The 21,184-nt window shown below is 39.5% G+C and overlaps 1 protein-coding gene across 1 annotated transcript in view; it reads right to left on the bottom strand.

Annotated features, from left to right (window-relative positions):
- KIF16B (kinesin family member 16B) overlaps positions 1 to 21,184 on the bottom strand; it is a gene marked incomplete at its 5' end in the record, with an annotated part of 145,166 nt that overhangs the window by 74,387 nt on the left and 49,595 nt on the right. Inside the window, 3 exons of the mRNA XM_084261636.1 lie at positions 1,596 to 1,733; positions 2,689 to 2,740; positions 5,481 to 5,600. Of these exons, the coding sequence (XP_084117762.1) occupies positions 1,596 to 1,733; positions 2,689 to 2,740; positions 5,481 to 5,600 (310 nt within the window). The remainder of the gene's footprint in view (positions 1 to 1,595; positions 1,734 to 2,688; positions 2,741 to 5,480; positions 5,601 to 21,184) is intronic.

Raw genomic sequence — 21,184 nt, 5'->3', positions numbered from 1 at the left:
AAGCAGTAATTAATATGCCTTTTTTATTTTAAACTCCATGACAGTCTAAAAAAATAAACACATTTTCAAATGAACAGTTATTAATGACGAACGGAAACATTTAAATACATCAGCAGTTAATCAGCATTAAAGGAGATATTTAGGGAGGCTGGCACTTCATGCTGTGAGACTAAATGCTAACACAGCTAGGGTACATGGATTGTGAGTTGTCAAGCTAGTTATTTCACCAGCTTTGCCCACCTGATGTCATCGCTGCCACCTTTGCACTGGTCTGGTTACACTGTCTACAGGGTCAGCTTATGGAGCTGTTTTTTAGCTTCTAGGAGCTCAAAGCAACCCCTTCCCCTGGAGTTGCAAATTTGTTTAGACAGAAATTCAGAAGAAAACCAAAAGTAACGTTTCCACTGCTCAAAGAACCAAAATTTTGGTTAACATATGCCTGGAAGAGGGAAATACCATCCAAACTCCTGCTTTCTTCTGAGGCACATCAAACATTTACTGCCTTGGAAATGCAGCAGGATAAAGTAAAGACGAGTCATTGTAACTACAGTTCTTATCATTTACAGCATTATTTGCCATTGATGTCAATGCTTCAATTGCTAACAAATTATCAGTGGGCTTTACTCAAGCACAAGACAAATAGGGCTGGGCTTTTCTTTTTTTAAGCCTCTTACTTCACAAGGAAGAAACACACTAAAAGAGACTTTACAGAAACAAACATCCCCTCTCTACACCCAAACTCCTCTGCTTTCCCAAAGCAGACTTTTGAAGCACTTGAGTTCAGAAAAGATGCAACACTTTCTTTGTTCAACACCGCATTCTCCCTTTGCTCACTCTGAAAGCTTCTTTCCAGGAATGTGAAGTGACATTGTTTTTTCAGCAGCTGAGCTGCCTCACTGCTGAACATGTCTTCAGCTCATTGCTAAATGGGAAGATATTCTGAGTGTTCCTGGAAGATAAAACATCCTGAACCTCTGCTCCAGCTAGTCCTTTCCAGGCCAACACAATACACCTTTGTTCCCAGCTGTCCCAGCTCTTTTTTCATTTCCAAATTTTAAAGCTTTTATATTAAAATTCTAATTCCCTAAACTTCCTCCGTAGGGGTTAGCCTCCCGTCTTTGTCATTCCCCTTCAGCTGTAGTTAACAGATACTCCAGCTGAACCTCCTGCTATACAAGAGGATTTGGCAACAGCTGGTGAGTGGGACAGGCCTGAAGCTCAGGGAGGGGGCTGGGGCCACCTCTGATATTACTGTAGTCCTACAGAGACTGATATCCTTTTTCTTAATGTTAAAGCAACCTAAGCAACCCAGCACAGTGTTGACTTTATATGTAAGCATTAGATAAAATCAAATCATACTCAAGATTATGAAATGGCTTAAATTACTAAAGAATTCTCTTTTCATCACACAGCAGTTCCTTGAAAGAACAGAAACTCTGTGGCTCTCCTGATGGTTTTGTGCTCTAGTTGAGAAGATGTGGAATTAAATTTAATTAAACAATAACCCCTTTAATACGCATCGATATTTTTTTCAGTGCTGTGGCCAGAAAGAAACAAAGATGCTGTATTAGAAATGACATTACGGTGGATAATACCTTGGTTTAGGTGTGTGGCCTCTGTAATCTGAATACCATTCACAGAACACTGTGCTCCAGCCCGTGGTATTAGATTCACAGTACCGTTGAGATTTTCAAAGATGCAATGCTCACTTTCCAAATCAAGGCCATGAAGAACTAAATACAAATAAATAAAACAATATAATTAGTCTCTTAACACCTAGTAAGATTAGCATGCTGATAATAATTTATTAAGGACATATAGCACTATGTATTTGAGATGGTCTTTTCTCTTTACGATAGATAATGTGTTTTTCCTCCCTTTATCACACACTGCGCGCCTTAAACATCAATGCTGTTCATTGTTCTATTGAAGTGGAAAGAGAAGTGTGTTGGGATGCTTGGGGTAATGTTCTTTCACAAGGTTTTTGGGACAGTTTCTGGGAAATAGGACAGCTTCTTGACTTTTAAGCAACTGTGCTTAAATGTGGAAAGGTCAGATCTAAGCTGTGATTGTAGACTAACAAGGATGGGTGAAATAAGGTTCTTATATTCTATTATAGTCAGGCCTTTTATCAATCACTTATTCTGCTTTCTGTCTCTTCAACTCATGTATGATCGCCTCTACCGGCACTGTTTAATACCAAAAACAACTCAAGTTCATGAGTTTCATGAAATTTATACAGAAGTTTTAATCCAGGCATCTTTTGACCTGTAACAAAAAAAGCAGAAGCAGCCTACCAACTCTTTCTTACCAGCTTCCAGAATTTTCTTCAACTCAAACATGAAGTCCAAAGACTGCTAACAATACTATCATCATGCAATGGTTAAGTGAATGACTGTGTAGTAACTGCAATAGGTGCGGTACAAAAGACGACTGTATATTTACATGATGTTATTTCAAAAGAAGCAAGAAATAATTTAATAACTAGTATTTGAACATGAATAAACTTTAGGCCCACATACTATTCTAGAAGTCATGCTCCTGGAAGCAAAATCCCACTTAATTCGGTTCTGAAATTTTCTAAAAATTAAAATATGCAAGAACAGACAACTAACTGAAAAAGGGGGAAAAGCAGCTTTGTTCACATATTGGGACTGAAAGCAGAATGTAAAACCAAAAAAGCCATACCAATATCCTGTTCTGTCACAGCATCTTCTCTGCCAACATATGTTTGGCCCTCCTAATTAAGAGAGGAGCACACATTACTTTCAGTTGAAGTCTCCCTTCCTCCCCCACAAAGATATGTTATCCTTCCACTTTCCCAGAGTAACCTGAAGGCAATATATGCTTAAAAATACAAGGTGGTGGTGGTGGGGGAAATCAGGTTGCATTTTTAGAATCATTATTATAATGATTTCAGAGTCATTATACTACAATATTATTAGCAAGCCTTGAGGCAATTAATCTAACCTTAGATTTCAAGTCAAGCTTTACAATGAGATGATCAACAAACTAAGATACACAGGAACATCACAAACAGAGAAGGACTTGTGGGTGACGTGACTTGTGGGGAGGTTGCCTTGGGTACAATGACCATGAGATGACAGAGTTCTCAATTCCTGAGGAAAGAAGGAGGAGAGTTGACAGAACTGCCACCCTGGACTTCAGAAGGATGGACTTTGGTCTGTTGAGGAGCCTGGTGGATAAAGTCCCCTGGGAGGAGGTATTGGAAGATAAAGGAGCTCAGGAAATCTGGATGCTCCTCAAGAATGAGGTCCTGAAGGAACAGGAGCAAGCCATCCCAATGTGCCAAAAGTCGAGTCGGCGGGGCAGACGATCTGCCTGGCTGAACAGAGCGCTTTGGCTAGAACTCAGGAAGAAAAGGAGAGCATATGATTGTCGGAAGAAGGGACAGGTAACCCAGGGTGCAGAGCTGAGGTGAGGTTATGCAAGGAGAAAATAAGGAAGGCCAAAGCCCAATTAGAGTTCAATCTGGCCACTGTTGTAAAAGATAAGAAGAAATTATTATATAAGTACATTAATAACAAAAGGAGGGCAAGGGAGAATCTCTCGTCTTTACTGAATGCGGAAGGAATCATTATGTCTGAGGGCAAAGAAAAGGCTGAGGTATTTAATGCCTTTTTTGCCTCAGTCTTTAGTAGTAAAACCAATTGGTCTCCTGATTCCCAGATCCCTGGAAAGATGGGGATGGGAAGCGGACCAAAGCCCCCCTGCTCAGCTGCTTAGATCTGTACAAGGGTAGCTTCAGATGAGATTCACCCGAGGGTATTGAGAGCGCTACACTAAGTGCTTTCCCTAATTTACCAGAAATCCTGGCTGACCAGGGTGGTTCTGCCGGACTGGGCTGGGGCATGTGACACCCATATACAAGAAGGGGTGTAAAGGAGGAACTGGGGAACTACAGGCCTGTCAGCCTGACCTCAGTGGTGGGAAGGTGATGGAATAAATCATCTTGAGTACCATCACGCAACACATGTGGGACAACCAGGCAATCAGGCCCAGTTCGCACAGGTTTATGAAAGGCAGATCATGCTTGACCAACCTGATCTTGTTCTATGACAAGGTGACCTGCTCAGTGGATGAGGGGAATGGCTGCAGGTGTTGTCTACCTGGACTTCCGTAAAGCCTTCAGCATTGTCTCCCACAGCATCCTGCTAGGGAAACTACCTGCCCATGGAATAGATGGGTACACTCTTTCCTGGGTTAAAAACTGGCTGGACAGCCGGACACAGAGAGTTGTGGTGAACGGAGCCAAATCCAGCTGGTGGCAAGTCACAAGTGGTGTTCCCCAGGGCTCGGTGCTGGGGCTGGTCCTGTTTAACATTTTCATTAATGATCTGGATGAGGGGATTGAGTGCACCCTCAGTAAGTCTGCAGATGACACCAAATTGTGTGGGAGTGTCAATCTGCTGGAAGGCAGGAAGGTTCTGCAGAGAGACATAGATAGGTTGGATCCATGAGCAGCGGCCAGTTTTACGGGGTTCAACAAGGCCAAGTTCCAGGTCATACACTCGGTCACAATAACCCCAGGCAGTGTTACAGGCTTGGGGCAGGGTGGAAGGAGAGCTCCCGAGGAGAAGGACCTGTGGGTGTCAAGTGACAGGCAGCTGAACATGAGCCAGCAGTGTGCCCAGGTGGCCAAGCAGCCCAATGGCATCCCGGCCTGTATCAGGAATAGTGTGACCAGCAGGAGTAGGGAAGTGATAGTTCCATTATACTCAGCTCTGGTGCGACCCCCATCTTGAGTACTGTGTTCAGTTTTGGTCCCCTCACTACAGGAAGGATGTTGAGATGCTGGAGCACATTCAGAGAAGGGCAATGAAGCTGGTGAAGGTTCTGGAGCACAAGTCCTGTGAGAAACGGCTGAGGGGCATTTTAGTCTTAAGAAAAGGAGGCTGAAGAGAGACCTTATTGCTCTCTACAGCTACCTGCAAGGCAGTTGCAGAGATGTCGGGGTTGGTCTCTTCCCTCAGGTGACAAAGGATAGGATGAGAGAAAATGGCTTAAAATTGCAGCAGGCTATATTTAGGTCAGATATTGGGAAGAATTTCTTTACTGAAATGGTTGTCAGGCACTGGAACAGGCTGCCCAGGGACGTGGTGGAGTCACCATCCCTAGAGGTATTTAAAAGGCCTGTAGATGAAGTACTTAAGGACATGATCTAGAGGTGGAGTAGGCAGGGTTAGGCTGTGGACTCAATCTTAAGGGTCTCTTCCAACACAGGTTATTCTATGATCAAACATCTATCTCTGGTTACTCAGTTGATCAATCAAAACAGTAAATTCACAGATATTTTAATCAAATCAGTTGCAATTTCTTAAGAACTTTTCTTACTATGGCAGAGAAGGGTAATGAGCACAATGTTTAGACAGCAAATTTGTACTACAATTGGTCTACTGAAAAAAGAAAAATCACAGGGCATACATACAGAGGCTGTGGAAATACAGATGTATATTTACCTTCAAGTGGTACAAGATGATACCGGTACTGAGCAGATCATCATCAATGCCAATGAGATGAGGCAGTTCAGAATCTAACACAACACCTATCCCTTCTTTCCTCAGAGCCAACGTTTGTTCCTGTGAAGGGCAAAAGTCTATTCATTAGCACAGGCTAACACTACTCCTCCTTCTCTTTCTAAACCAGGTTTAATATAACATTTTCTGTAATGTTACAAAAAAAGAACAAGCACAGGTTTTGGGGGTTTGTTTTGTTTGCTTTTTTTTTTTTTTTTGGAGGAAAGGGGATGGTTACTTGGACTTTTTTTTATTTTTAAGACCTTTTAAACATTGCTTCTTTTATACTTCCCGAAGGCATTTTGAGCTTGCTGTTCAGGAAATCTGTGAAGGTGGTGAAGGTGTTAGTTGAAAGAAACCAGACAAACAGCTGAATTATACCAGATAAGGAAGATCAATCAAGAATATAAAGCAATGTTGTCCAAAAGAAAGCTACATACCACCTTGCATAATTGTAAGGAGATTTAAAAACTCCTCAGAACAGCTAAGGAACAGAAAACTGAAAACTATTTGTCAATTCTTTAAATAAACTGAACCTTGAAGAATAAGAATCCCAAAAATCTGAAAATTCAGTAAGTCTAAGCCATTAAAATATCATCCAATATAAGGGAAACATTGACAACAGTAAATACATGTGAGAGAGAGAGATGCAGCACATAATTTTAATTCTTCAAAATTACTCTGGACTACACTGTACAGCCACCTGTAAGACGAAGCATCATTCAGTAGAAAAAGCAGGATAATTCAACCTTGGATAAGCTACCATGTGACGTAGTACTGAACAGACAGTCCATGCGATAAATAAGAAAGTAGTTACAGCTTTGAAATAAGTCTTCATACTTAAAAAGCCTATTTTTCAAGTAAATAAAAATAAATTCCATTGCATTCTAAGCCTAGAAGGTTAACAGCAACAGAAACTGACTGTGTACACACAAAGCCTTTCAAAATGAACGTGTTTTTCTAGGTAAAATAGCTAAGCTCTTAAAGCCAAGAATGGCTGACAACCCAGGGAGGAGAGGAAACACCAGCTAGTATCACTTCTGCATATTAGAAGATGAACACTTTCTGCTGGTGCTAGTAAACATGGAAAATAAGTTTTCTGACAGCAGCATGATTGCTCCTTTTCCAAGCCATCAATATGCCTTCTCCAGAGCCAACCAAGACACCACACTGCTTGTAAGAAAAACAACAGATAGATTGTTCTATGTACTTCCCCATGTACAGCAACTTGCAAATCCAAAGGAAGAAAACAGATTAAACAGCTCATTTCCCCTCACAGTATAAAACATCATCAATATTGACACTGTTAAAAAAAATTCCCAATATGGGTACACCTGGGTGACACAACATACAAATGACACTCCAAAATAAGACTGGGAAACCCCACTCTGGTCATAGATGAATTAAAGAGTTCTCTGGCATTAAGGAGGGAAGAAAGAAACTGTGATTCATGTTGCCCTGCAGCTCTCTGGCATTCAAACTGCACCTAGCTCTTCCTTGATGTTATAAAAGTGTCACCTCATAAAACCAAAAAATACAGCTGAAATCATTGTTCCAGTGAAAAAGTAATTTCAGTCAAAAATACTTATCACCTGTTAAATATTTATTGAGTGGCATCTACCCTTGCACATAATTTATAATGTCCCTATATGATGAGGCTGAAGACTTAGAACACTGAGGACTGGTGGCCATTTACACAACTGCTGGAACCTTTGGCACAATGGAACTGATAAATATTAAGAGCTGAAAATTCTTCCCCCACACACCCCCAGAGCATAACAAAGCCTTTACCAACGTCTCTGAGTGAGGAAATACAGGCATCCCAGAAGGCAAAGAAATTATCACTGGGCAAGAAAAAGCTCACAAATAATTAAGAATAAAGGGAGGGGAAAAGAAAGCATTTTTCATTTTCCAGTCTTTTTAATATTTTAAACATACAGAAATTAAGCATGCATAACTGATTTAAAATTTATCTGTTGCTTATTTATTCATATCTAAAATCAAAGAACACAAATAAATTGAGTTTCTTATTTTGTAGACGACTACCACTCACACAGAGTGGAAGCATTATAAATGGAATGGACAGTACCTAAAGTTAAGTACAATTATTTTTTTTCTTTAATAGTTGCAGTAAATCAGTTTTTATCTTCAGATACAATTTAGTAAAAATTAATTAGATATCTGGAATAACTGCTAAACTTTAGTCATTTGGCTTAAAATTTAATTCCAGATTCAAAACTTCTGCAAGGATGCCTCCAGACACCAATTTGTGCCCTTCTGTCCCAAACAGAAATCACAGAAACCTCATCAACTTTATTACCCTGTTCTCTCACAGTGGGGAAAAAAAAAAATGCAACCAGAAAGAAGTAGCTAAATTGCTCCTCTTTCACCCCTGATGGCATAAAGAAGGATGTTTCTAAAGGGGGGCAGACTTCTTTTGAAATAAATTGAAGGTATGTAAGCTACTATAAGGCAGAGAAATTACTATGTTTGATCCATGATTTGATTCACTTTGATTTGTGCAACACAATTTTAGAAAGCGGTGAATCCATAAATCAAATGACAAGAGCAGGAAAGGCCACTGTCCCTATTAGAAAAATACTAATCCAGAAAATTTATTGAAACCTCCAGGTACAGTTTAAGAAAGCTGAATGCACTGCATGCATCTGGGCTTGAATTATCCTTGAACAGAAAAGGGCACAAATACTCCCTCCTCAGTATTTTAGATGCATTCATAACACCTATGGAAAACAAAGCAAGGTGAGTGTTATCAGCAAAGGATCACTCAGCTAATGTAAAAGGCTACTGTGAGAAGCAGAAGAAAAAAAAAAGAAAAAGAGAAAAAAAGAAGAGGTTTCCTTCTGGCATTGGTGAGGCCAGATCCTGAGTACTGTGTCCAGTTCTGGGCCCCTCACCATAAGGAGGACATTGAGGTCCTGGAGTGAGTCCAGAGAAGGGCAACCAGGCTGGGGAAGGGGCTGGAGGGCAAATCCTATGAGGAGCAGCTGAGGGAGCTGGGAATGTTTAGCCTGGAGAAGAGAAGGCTGAGGGGAGACCTTATCACTGCCTATAACTACCTGAGAGGAGGGTGTAGAGAGGTGGGCGATGGTCTCTTCAGCCAGGTGACAGGAGATAGGACAAGGGGAAATGGCACTGAGCTGTGCCAGGGCAGGGTCAGATTGGATGTTAGGAAAAAATCCTTCACTGAAAGAGTTGTCAGGGCCTGGAACAGGCTGCCCAGGGAGGGAGTTGAGTCACCATCCCTGGGTGTGTTTAAAAGATGGGTACTTAGGGATATGGTTTAGCATAGGACAGGAATGGTTGGACTCGATGATCTTAAAGGTCTTTTCCAACCTTGTGATTCTGTGATTCTTTAGGAGCTGCTGGGTCAAATGGGCTATGGGATCATTTGAGGAGTAGAAACTGAAAATAATTCTGAGTCAGCACTTCAGAAAACATTTTCCTGAGTCAAAGTTAAAATAAGGGGATTATATTGTATATTGAAATGGCAGTCTGACTCAGCAGTCAGAAATACCCTGATAGAGTAAATTCATCAACGCTTCAGTGAGATGAGCTATTGTGAAATCTCATACATCCCTTCTGCACTGATGATTAAGTTTGCTGTATTAGCCCATACAGAGGCATCTCCAAGCTTTGTTTAGGAACAAAAAATCTTTCTGTGAAGCACTCAGAGCCATAGATTTAATCCTCACCACATTCACCTGCCCATGATAAAGAACACCTCTAGGATACAGGGGGTTTCTGTAAATGTGTTTCTTTAAATGCACACACAGAAACAGAGCCACACAAGTTCAGGTTCTTAACCAGAAGCATATTGAATTGAATTACAAAAGAAAATAAACCCAAAACACATTTCTAACATTCCTTGATCGCACCACCAGCAGAATGAAACATATGCTGCTGCTGGCCCAACACTTATTAAAGAGTACATGTAATTAGTAACTTGTCCATATAACGAACAGAACCTTTAATTTCTGTTACTCTCCAATGCAAAAAACCCTCAATTCTTTTATTTAAATATTGAACAGTTAGCTGCTGGCACACAGTCCCAAGAATACACCGTGCAGACACTTTCAGTAAAACATAACATTATGCTGGCGAAGTAAACTGTCCAGATGTCTATATTTAAATTATGCAAAACTGTGTAATACCAAATTAAAGAAATTATGGGCAAAAATATGCAATGGCAAAAGTCTCTGCATTAATATTTAACCAGACTACACTAGAGCAGATTCCTTTGCTAACAGGTACTTTGCATGCATTTGACTTCATTGAAAATATGCTATTATATATCCTGAGTTCACAAAAATGTCTGAAGATACTCAGTGGCTCAGCACTAACATTAAGCTCTCTCTAAAATATATGTATCTAAACTGTACACGAGGGAAGTGCTTAATTCTTAATTGGTTTTCCTTCAGTTATACATTCAGTGAGCTTTGTGTTCCCTTTAAATATCTGGAAACAAATGTTTCATACCTACAGGAAAAAAAAAATCCCATACTACTCAGAATTCAAAGGCACCCAGAAATGTTGGCTTCCAAACCCAGTATGTATGTGTCAGAGAGGTTAGGCAAGCAGAGAGCATTTAGAAATAGGGATGAAGCAGCCCGAGCTAGCCACTCCATAATCAAGGTAGTGGAAAAACCCAGGAGTTCACTCACTGAAGTCAGAAATGTATGTGGTCTCCATCCCAGAACGGCGAAAGATTAGATGACACACAATTATGGTCCCACTGCAGTGGTCCTGGGCAAATCCAGGAACCTGAGGGTTGTACTGCTCGGTTAGGACAAAAAGAAAAAAAAAAAAAAAAAAAAAAAAAAGATCTGCCTGTACAAGGCAACCCCAGTTCATACACGTGTGCTTTAAGAGAGCTTCACTCTGTGTGTTTCCAGAGTTAACCCTTGCAAAAAGAGAAAAAAGGCAGCCCAAGTGCAGGGCAGGACCAGGATGAACATGTACAAAACCTGAGGGGGGAATTCTCAAACAAGCAGTCTTCATCTGCTGTTTGTTACAACAAAGGAGTAGGAAAGTGAGGAGTTCAAACCAAAAAGCAACCCCTTGATTAACTGAAGGATGCTGCAGTAATTTACATAGATGCAAGAACCAAAGGAAGGAGTGGCGATAAAAGGAAAGACGGTACTTCTGGACACAGGCACAGGGAATCCATCACCTCTTGTGCTGTACCTCGAAGAGCCACAAACACAGAAAGCATGGGAAGTTTTCTGGGGCAGGACTGCTCTCCACTTGCCCTGGTTTATATTCCAAAAAACCTGAATAAATCCTGCTTCACTTACAGGGGGAATTTAATCTGAGCCACTGCAAGTTTTCTTTAACGTGGACACAAAGAACAAGAATATCTGAAGTTTGATTTAAACATCAGTTTTCCTAGAGTCTTAATGTATAATCAATAAATATACCTTAGAAATCTGTTAGCAATAAAAATTCTGAATCTCTTGACTCTCGCTTTTTCACTTCAAAAATTCTTACAGCAATGAGTTATTTAGCTACTACACATTAAAATCAACATAAGAAAATACTTTTTTACATTTACTGCTTTTTCTGATGCAGAGAAGTGTTTTAATGCTGCTTTTTAAGGGATTTTGAAAGAACTTGCTTTAAACTCAAATTTCCTTTAAGAAAAAAAGAATCACATTGATTCATTACGCAGTGTTTTCTGCTTTTGGTGAGCCACCTTCCAAGAGAACCGTGCAGAGAAGGGGCAAATATGGAAGCAACAACTTCTGACTGAAGAGAAAATGCCTCTTTCCTGGATAACTCATCAACTTTTCAATTTGTGAAATGTTCCCTAATTCTTGGCACTTTTGAGATAGCAAGAGGAAACATTCTTGGGGGGTTATTTCTGTCCTTCTTTACCTTTCTTAGTTTCGACAAGGATTAGCCCAACCACCCCAACCACTACATTTTCATTCAGATCGTATTCCCTTTGTGTTTCCATTCAGATCATATTCCCTTTATGTAACATGCAGCTTTCTGATTTTTTGCATAAACAAAACCAGCAACACTACTGGTGCAACCTACATTCACCACTTTCTATTTTTATAACAACATGCACTACATGCCTTCCTTATTCAGAACCCTTATGACAATTAACTTGCATTAGACAGTTAAAAAACTGTGTAGAAGCACTCACAACCCCCATGACTGAAAGAAACTAAATTCCAAGTTGCCAGTACAAACAATTTTTCCCTTAAACTTTGTTAACCTGTAAATCCTTTCTGCATTTAGCTGCAGGTTGTCATTGCATTATCAAGCCAACCAAGCTAAATTATAGATCAGGAAGGTTTCACAGAATAAAACCCATGAACAGTTTAGCTGAATAAATTACAAGAGCTTCCATCAAAGAACTGAAGTGCACGAGCTAAATTATTCTGTGATCTTCCATATTAATATATCTCTGACACCCAAACTACGTTATCCAATTATCAGGAGCTCAGATCAACAAAATATTATCTCATTATTGTATGCACCATATGTGTATTCCACAGAAGTCTAATTTATCTTTAGAGTTACACATTTTCCAGCTATGTTACAGAGATACACAATGCTTTTATCAGTCCTATATCAACCTCCATATAGTGGTACATGTATGCATTCATCCAGGTTAACTAGACGGTCGTGTGAAACATGAAAGCTTTCAGTGCAAATGAAAAAATACTGTTTATCATCATGTTTCCCTCCCTTCTTTTTCTTTTTTAAACAGGGGAATATTTTGCCTATTTATCTGAGGCAGACAATTCTCCATCATGTAATTCCCTTCTTATGAAAGCTTTAAAAATGTTGTTTGCAAATATATGAAATTCCATACTGGAATTTAGTAATAATTTTAATGTTTACGCTGGTAAACAATAACTGTCCTTCATGAAAACACCTCTGTAATTTTGATCTTGGGCTGCAACTGGCACGCAGCTTGACATGACTCACATAATTGCTAAAGCCTCAAGTCTGATGCAAAACTTGCAAAACATTCCTATTGCATGTTCTTTGATGTTTGCATTAATGCTTGTGAAGAGCAACCTGTTACCAAGTCAAACAAAGAGCTCTGATAGAAGCCAGCCTTGTAAACTGAACTATGTGAGAAGATCCTGTACCACAGCCCAGTTACAGTTCTCCATTATTTCTTTTTTCTATCTGAATACAAGCTTTCTAACTGTGATTTTCCACTGAAAGTTTATTCCCATTACTCGGGTGGCACAATCCTAATGTTTGGAGAGGTTTTTAGTGGATTAAAAAGAGCAGGATTTAAGAGGAATACACTGTAGACAGACTTCTGTTTCTATTTACAGAAATTATCTGAATAATTCTAGCCATAATTCTTCTGAAAGAAAAGTGCTACATAAACAGATGGACGACTCCTCTGAATTTTCAACTCTGTTGCATGCTAATTATTGTATCTATAAAGAAAGGACAGCCAACTATTGAAGTTGTATTCACAATATTAAGTGGGCCTATTAAAAATGTAGTGAGGTTGCCAGTAAGTCCAACAAAAGACAAGCAAGCTTACTTGATTGGTTCTACAATTTAAGTAAAACTTCAGGAATTTTCCCTCTGCTGAAAACACCACAATATTTCACCCCCTGATGAGAAGGAACTGGAAGTGACCTCCTGCATTACCACGTGCAGTTCCTAATTACCACAACAAAGCCTTTTATAGATTACACTCAGGCTCTCATCCATTATATAATTTTCTTTAAATGTTTGGTCTGAACTTAGTCAGTTCATAGTCGTGTATTTCACAACACTGTTGACATTCAGCTGAAATAATTATTTTCCTTCTCCAGTGTTTATTCATTGATATAGTTATTCATTGAGCACATCCAGTTATATCAGGCCAAACTCCAAGAACCTCTTTTCATGTGACCCTGGTATTACCGCATACTCTCTCAAGCCCATCTTCTTCAGCCCTTTTGACTCATGTCCACACTGTCAGGCAATTTTGCAGCTCTATTTTCTTCTCACTACACAAAACACCTATCTGATCTTCCCAAGATTTCATTTGTCTTCCATGTGGGCACGCTATCTCATGACAGTAAAGTCTCACACCATCCTCCTCCCCTTCCATGGTGTATTAAATTCTTATTAGTCATAACGCTTCTGCACTGCAAACCATTTACCATCAATCACCCTTCTATTATTCTAATCCTCAGAGTCATCCTGTCCTCTGGGACATGCTCTGCTAGACAAATTAGGTCTCCCAGCTTTAATACCACAAAACTTCACCAGTTCACACACCCACAGAAACTGTTAAACACAATCAAGCCTAAAAAAATGTTTCAATACCACCTATCCCCTCCAAAAAACCCCAACCAATCAAATAAAAAACCACACTACTATGAACTTCCCTCCCAGTACCACCACTTCCATCACACTTTCTGTATTACCACTTTTATTTTATTTAAATTCTAACCTCCACACCACCCAAGTATGGAAAGTTTCCTATGTGTTCCAGCATCAAATGCTTTACCCACATCCACAGAGATGAGAGCCAGTCCCACAGCTGTTTCTAGCAGGGATCCCCGACAGCCAGAACAAGATCCACCACAGGCTGAGCAGACAAACCAGATAACTCTAGAAGCGATCACAGACTACAGGCAACATTATAAATATCAATTAAATAGGAAATGACTATTTAAAAAACCCAACAGATTTAGAAGGAAGAAGGTAGTTATGGTTATTCTAATTTTTGGAAGCACATGGCAGAAATAAATATACCATTTTAAAGAAGTCTTTAAGTATTCCTTAAAATTCAAATCTCCTCACTACTCCAGCAAATATAAGCCATTCAGGAGGCAATATTAGTCAAGGCTTTGAGTCCCTCCACAATTTATTTCAGCATAATGAACGTAGGTCACAGCAGCAGTTCTGAATTTAACATTTGCATTTAGCTTTAAATATTTAGTTCCGCTAGGTAGTATTTTAGCAGGCTATTTTTATTTCATTTTGAGAAGAGAATTTGTAATGACTTTTCTGATAATTGATGAAGGTATAAACACCTTACTTTCCTCCCCAGAAATAATAGGCTAGGTTTCACTAGGTCATTGACAATAAATATGAGCTGCCACTTACGCTGAGTTTTTAAATGGAAATTAAAGAACTATTAAAAGGTCAGAAATTGAAAGAAATATATTCCTTTTGATCTCAAGGCAAACATTTGAGGATACTACAAAAAGACAGAATAAAGTGCCCTTTAAAGAAATATTAGTTTGATTTTGTGTACAGAAGGCATAAAATAATTGGTGTTTTAAGGTGGCAAAACTGGCATTAGCAACTGAAGTGACTAGGACTGCAAAAACTCTTCTTTTGCACAGCTGCTAAACTCAGTTGAGGAAACAAAACTTTTCCAAACACCTTCTCTTAATTCAAACTCCAGTGAAATAAACCCTATCTGAAAGCAAACTTAAGTTCTATCATTAACAACATGCAACATGCACTCACACACATATAAATAAGAACCATATACACATATAGCATGCTGTCAATCAACTTGCAAGCTCTAAATTGTAGCATTTACAGTACAACAAATGAAGGCCAGGAGAAGAGGCATGGGAAATGCCCATGCCCTTTTGTTACATTTAATGAAGCTACAGTTTATTTCACAAATTTAACAATTAAATAAAAAACAAATGAGTCATTCTAATTTGCACTGGCATAGTCAACTGCTTTAAAGAACAGCATAAGGGGACACCACATGCTTGAACTGTAATTGTAATAGAAGGCCCACAATTTTAATTAGAAATAGTAATGCTGGAAGTATGCTAGAAAGTATAGATGCTGAAAAAGATTAAAGCATCACCAAAAAAAAATTAGTAGGTCAAACAAATAATGAGGATAAACATGCATAAGAAGGGAGTAAAGGACAAAATGACAAGTATAATCCCCAAAATATACTCATGAGAAACAACTATCAAAGGGAAATCTCCTTTAAAAGCTAATTAAATAAAAGGAACCTATAGTAAGGCACCAGTCCCTACCACCAAGGCCAGAAGAAATATCAGATGTAATGGAAGGAGAAAGGGGGGATAAAAAGTGTAAAGTTCCCTTCACAAATCTTATAAGTTCAGCTAAAATTGAATGTGGGGAAAAAAAAAAAATCAGAAGGGAGGGAAACTTGCTGTCTATGCAACCTAGACTAGAGTGTATCAGGGCATTCTAAGTAGACTGCAGTTTTGTCAGATTTGAAGCTTTTTTTAAATCTAGGACCTATTTAACCAGTGACAGTAAACTAGCACAGCTTTGCCAACTACTAACAGAAAACAACACTTCCTTTAAGGATACAAACATGCTATACATTTTGGGAGGAAATGCAAAGCACTGTCCCCAAACCTCAAGAAGCAATCAGTGTCCCTATCACGTTGCTGATGGACTGGAACCCTAACTTGGATAGCTACTATCTTTTTTTGCATTCTCAGAAAAAACTCCAAGGGACCACTTTTTGCTGGCTAATATAAGCAAGAAAAAAATGAAAGTCATGTTTATTAAAGGAGGTATGACATTTGTTATATTTACACACTGTAAAAAACGAAGCAAGTGTATCTTCTTCAGTGGCAAACCTTTACCTTATTTTTACAACCCAACTGCGATTTGGAAACATCGGCTCATAAACGCTGCCTATCTTGGCAGTCTTGCTTCTCATTCGAATTCTTGGTGCCTCTGAGTGGTACTACTGCACCTCAAAATTACAGATCTAGTGGAGGTAATTCATCTCACAATGTAAATAAATTTAAAATAACTATTAATGCACTGATATGGAGTACAATGTAGCTCCTTTCAGTGACTTGTCATACTGGAAAGTAAGTATCATCAACCACAAAGAATGGATTTGCCCTGCCTGTTCAATCCTATGAGGCAGCCAAGACACCAAGAGTTGCCTATTTCAGAAATTAATTAAGACCTCATAATAGGTCTGACTATTTCAATAAGACAATGGCTAGGTGTGTGAAACATTCATTTAAACACTTTATTAACATAAACCATCAGGAGCAGATTAAAAATATCTTCTAAAACTGTTACCAACCAGGACTATGTGACATTGAAGTCAACTTGAATTTAACACTACAATGCCCTTTCTTAATGAAAACCCACTGACAGGTGGATTAACACCAAAAAGATCACTGTGAACAAAAGTTTACAATCTCTGAGTACTACTTGTTGAGTTCAGGACAAACTTTACCAAAAGCAATCTACAGCATTAAACCTTTCAATATGTTCTCTTAAAAATAAGCTTTTAGATTTCCTATCTGAAGCAGCTTTAGATAGGAATGTGATCACTAATTAATGACCGTGTAGAGGTAAATGGCAGAGGGATTACTGTAATCCAGCTGGGCATTTTAACCACATACATTTCAGCTGCCTGAAAGTGTGACTTTATATTTGCCACATTAGCAGTTGTATTTCTCAATGGAAAAAGCTTTCTCTTCAGACATTAAGTAAATTGGTATATATAACCAAAAAAGACAAATGGATCTGTACTTTTCTACAAGGGCCAATTAACTACTCATATGAACACCAGAAAACCAAAACTATACGCTCCTCCACTTTAACACGGGTAATTCTTGCTTATGTGACAGTCACACTTTGCCTGATTTATTGTTTTCCCCAGAATTCAGTGTGTCCCTACAGCACAGAGCAACTGCTGTATCAATATTCCAAATTTTGGTTTTCTCAGAGTTCCCATTAAAAAGCTGTCACCACAGAAGCTGCAAGAAGCACAAGTGACAGGTGGATCCCACTGGAAAAAAACAAAGCAACTAAGGACATGTCATTCCTTCATGCAAAACTGAACCCACAATTAGACATCCTGATTTTTTTGTTAAAAGTTTCTGGACATCTTATCTTGTTTCTTAGAGCAATCAAGCTTTGCATGATGATCAGGGTATGGGATTTTGAATTGTTTCCCTTGACCAAAAATTCTCCAAAACAAACATTCCCACATCCAGCTGAAAACAACAGGAGATACCCATCACTGCTTTTTCCAAAGTTTCAAATATGGTATTTTCTCAAGTCACATCAGCACCCTTCTTGGTACACCATGACCCTGTCAAACCCTCGTGCTGGCCATGCCACTATCCAGTCAAACTCAGAAGTCCAGTACTGTACCTTGAGCTCCTGAAATGAAGGAGGATGGTAAGAAGCTTCTACGAGCAGGTAATAAACCAACTTCACTCTTTATGGCATCAAACTGCTGCTTCATGTAATTAAGCTCTGAGCACGAACTGTAAAGCACTGAAATGCTGTTCTTTATGTTGTGCAGTGTAACCCATCTCCAGGTCTGTTTCCTTATGCTGGGTGAACACAGCCACAAAATAAGGACACCAGGGGAAATGGAACACAGTTGAAAAACTTCCAACCTTTGACAATCAGAAGATGCAGAGGTGTGCGCATGAGGGAAGATACTTTTGAACAGGAACAAGCCATACAGAATCACAGAATCATAGGGGTTAGAAGGGACCTCCAGAGATCATCGGGTCCAACCCTCCCTGCCAAAGCAGGTTCAATAGGACAGGTCACACAGGGAGGTGTCCAGATGGGTCTTGTATATCTCCAGAGAAGGAGACTCCACACCCCCTGGGCAGCCTGTCCCAGGGCTCTGTCACCCTCACCATGAAAAAGTTCTTCCACATACTGGTGCGGAACTTCCTGTGCTCCAACTTGAGGCTGTTGCCCCTTGACCTGTCCCCATAGGCCACTTAGAAGAGGCTGGCCATTTCCCCTTGTGTCCCACACTTCAGATATTTATAAACTGTGATCAGATCCCCTCTCAGGCTTTTCTCAAGGCTGAACAGTCTCAGTTCACTCAGCCTTTCCTCACAGAGGAGATGCTCCAGGCCTTTAATCATCTTCGTAGCCCTCCCTTGGACTCTTTCCAGAATACCCCTGTCTTTTTTATACCAGGAAGCCCAGAACTGGACACAATACTCCACATTCAGAATGAATCCTTCAGCAACAGTGTGTCCAGATGCTGCAAACCAGACTTCTAAAGAAATTAAATATAAATATTTAACAAAAAGCTCCACAAGCTGACATTTTGAAGACAAGTAAGTCTTTAACTGGTCTGCTGTGGATTAGTTGGTCTTAATTACATCTGCTGGATTTACCTAAGGGTAAAACCTCTAAACATAGAAATGGTAATAGTATTCATGGCTAAACTATTACTAGGTCAGAAGCTGCCTGAATTCACAAATCTTTTGTTGAAAAAGTTCCTGCAAAGAATGAGACATCTTTCATGCAGAAAGAAGTTGTACTGAGGAAAAGAAAGAAAAACTAACTGCCCCATAGCATTCTGTCTAATCCCTGTGTTTTTAAAGTATTCATACTGCCAAATCCAACTGAAAAAATGGGAAGTAAGCACCTAAAATACTTTCAACTGGTATTTCATTACCTAAAACAAAGACAACCTCAAACACTAGCACATTACCCCCCAACAAATAAATCTGGACCTGCACTCTCTTTAACAAGACTCTATTGGATGAGTCAATCACTGCTGACAAGATTTTTTTATTCCCTTCTGGGAAAACTAGAGTGGAAAGAGAAGAATATTAAGTTTTATCAGATTGTCAAGGCTGAGTATTCTCTATACTATCTGTCTCAATAACAGCCTCATAGTCAGATGGGAAAATACATAAACATACCAGAAAAAAGCAACACTCTGCATAATAAAGCAATCTTGCTATGGACCAATTGGAAAAACCTACAACAACAGCAGCAAAAAAATTACTTGGAAACAACAAAGATACATTCACAGAGCTTTTCACATTTGCATTGATGGGTTAAACGATCCAGACTACATGATGAAGAGATGGAACAGACCCACTCCTTACTTCCGAAGACAGGCAGGCACTTCACAGAATCGTAGGGGTTGGAAGGGGCCTCAAGAGATCATCAGGTCCAACCCCCCTGTCAAAGCAGGTTCCCTAGGACAGGTCACACAGGTAGGTGTCCAGACAGGTCTTGAATATCTCCAGAGAAGGATATTCCACTACCCCCTTGTTCATCAAAATTTTTCCAGACAATTTGCATATACAGAGTCACCCTGCCAATATCAGGAAGTATTGGAAACGTACACCAGGGAACATCAGAAATGCCAGCATTATGGAAGTTATCAATCTGATGGGTTAGAATGCAAAAAGATTTCTCAAAGCATATTACTCAAAGAACAAAAAGAGGAACAAGGAGCTTCTCCTGCAATGCATGGGAAAACATTTACTGGCAACAAGACCATGGATGGGAGGAACAAAAGGTAGGAGAGGAGGAAAAAAAGATTTCAAAATATTGTGAAACCTGGTTGGGCTTATTAGTAATAATTTCTTAAAATATGAGGGGAGAAATAGAGCTGAGTATTTAGCTTGTTCTGTTTTGGCTAGAAGCTGGTTACATGGACACCTTTCTTTCTCTGCAGGCTGTCTTCCTTGCATAATATTTATCACAATAGATCAGCCAAGACAAAAACACTGAGCAGCAGCTGAAAGAAATTCAATTGTGTCTAATTGTGATTGACAAGACAATTCCAGGGTAAGAAAAAAACCCACAAAACCCAACAAACCACAAAACCAAAACTGTTCAAGAAAACAACTTTGTAATATTTTAGATCCCCATTAAAGTGACAGCCTACATATTAGCTAGGGAAAGCTGTTTTGTCCCGTAGTGAAGCTGCTTTTCTCCTCAGTGCCTGTTAAACAAGCTTTGTCACCTTCTACAAAGCTGCATTTGCAATATCAAATTTCTGCCCTATGTTTATGTTCAGCTTGACCAGAGTATTGTTTCTGAAACAAAAGAATTTTGAATCACATGCCACAAAGTAGTAGGTGCTATATGGGAGGCAAAGGAAAGAAAGGAGGAACTGTGGAACACCCCATCGGTGAGGAGGTGTATGTTTTACGATCTGCAGGCATGCCAAAGATGTCTTGTACTATCCTAGAACTAGAATGAAATGCTTTTGAAAATTAAAAATGTAATCTTCCTTTATAAGATGTAAATTAATTACATAATCATCAATTATGGAAGGGGATATTGATCCTTTTATACATATGCATATTAGGTAAGGCACAAACTCCTACTATGCCTTCTCCTTCTAGCCAATGGGACAAATAACATCATTCTGCTGGCTGCCAGAGTCAGTTTCAGTACAATTAAAACAAAAAGTTCAGAGCAATTAAGACACTTCAGTCTTCAGAGACAAACTTTTACTATCTAACACCACAAAACCACAACTGAGAAGAAACTTCCTAATCTGATTTTTTCCCTGTCTCTTAAAGCATTAGATCACAGCACTGTCATCCCAAGAAAAGCCACTAAAGAGCGTGTGACAACCAAGAGCAGAAACCAGCAGTTGCATTGTGAATGGCTCACTGTGAAAGTGCAGGTGCACTTGGGGTTGGAAAGGACTTTAAAGATCATCAAGTTCCAACCCCCACCACAGACAGGGCCACCTCTCAACTAGACCAGGCTGCTCAAGGCCCCATCCAACCTGACTTTGAACACTTCCAGAGAGGGGGCATCTACCATCTCCCTGGGCAACCTGTGCCAGTGCCTCACCAGCTTACCTTTGCCCTTTTTCATTGTTCCTCTTTCCCCCCTCATTACCAATTGCTACCTGCTCACTGCTGACATGC

This window comes from Gallinula chloropus (genome assembly GCF_964237585.1).
Source record: "Gallinula chloropus genome assembly, chromosome: 3".
Taxonomy (NCBI): Eukaryota; Metazoa; Chordata; class Aves; order Gruiformes; family Rallidae; genus Gallinula; species Gallinula chloropus.
Note: the sequence above shows the minus strand (reverse complement) of the source record. Positions and strands in the feature narration are given on the sequence as shown.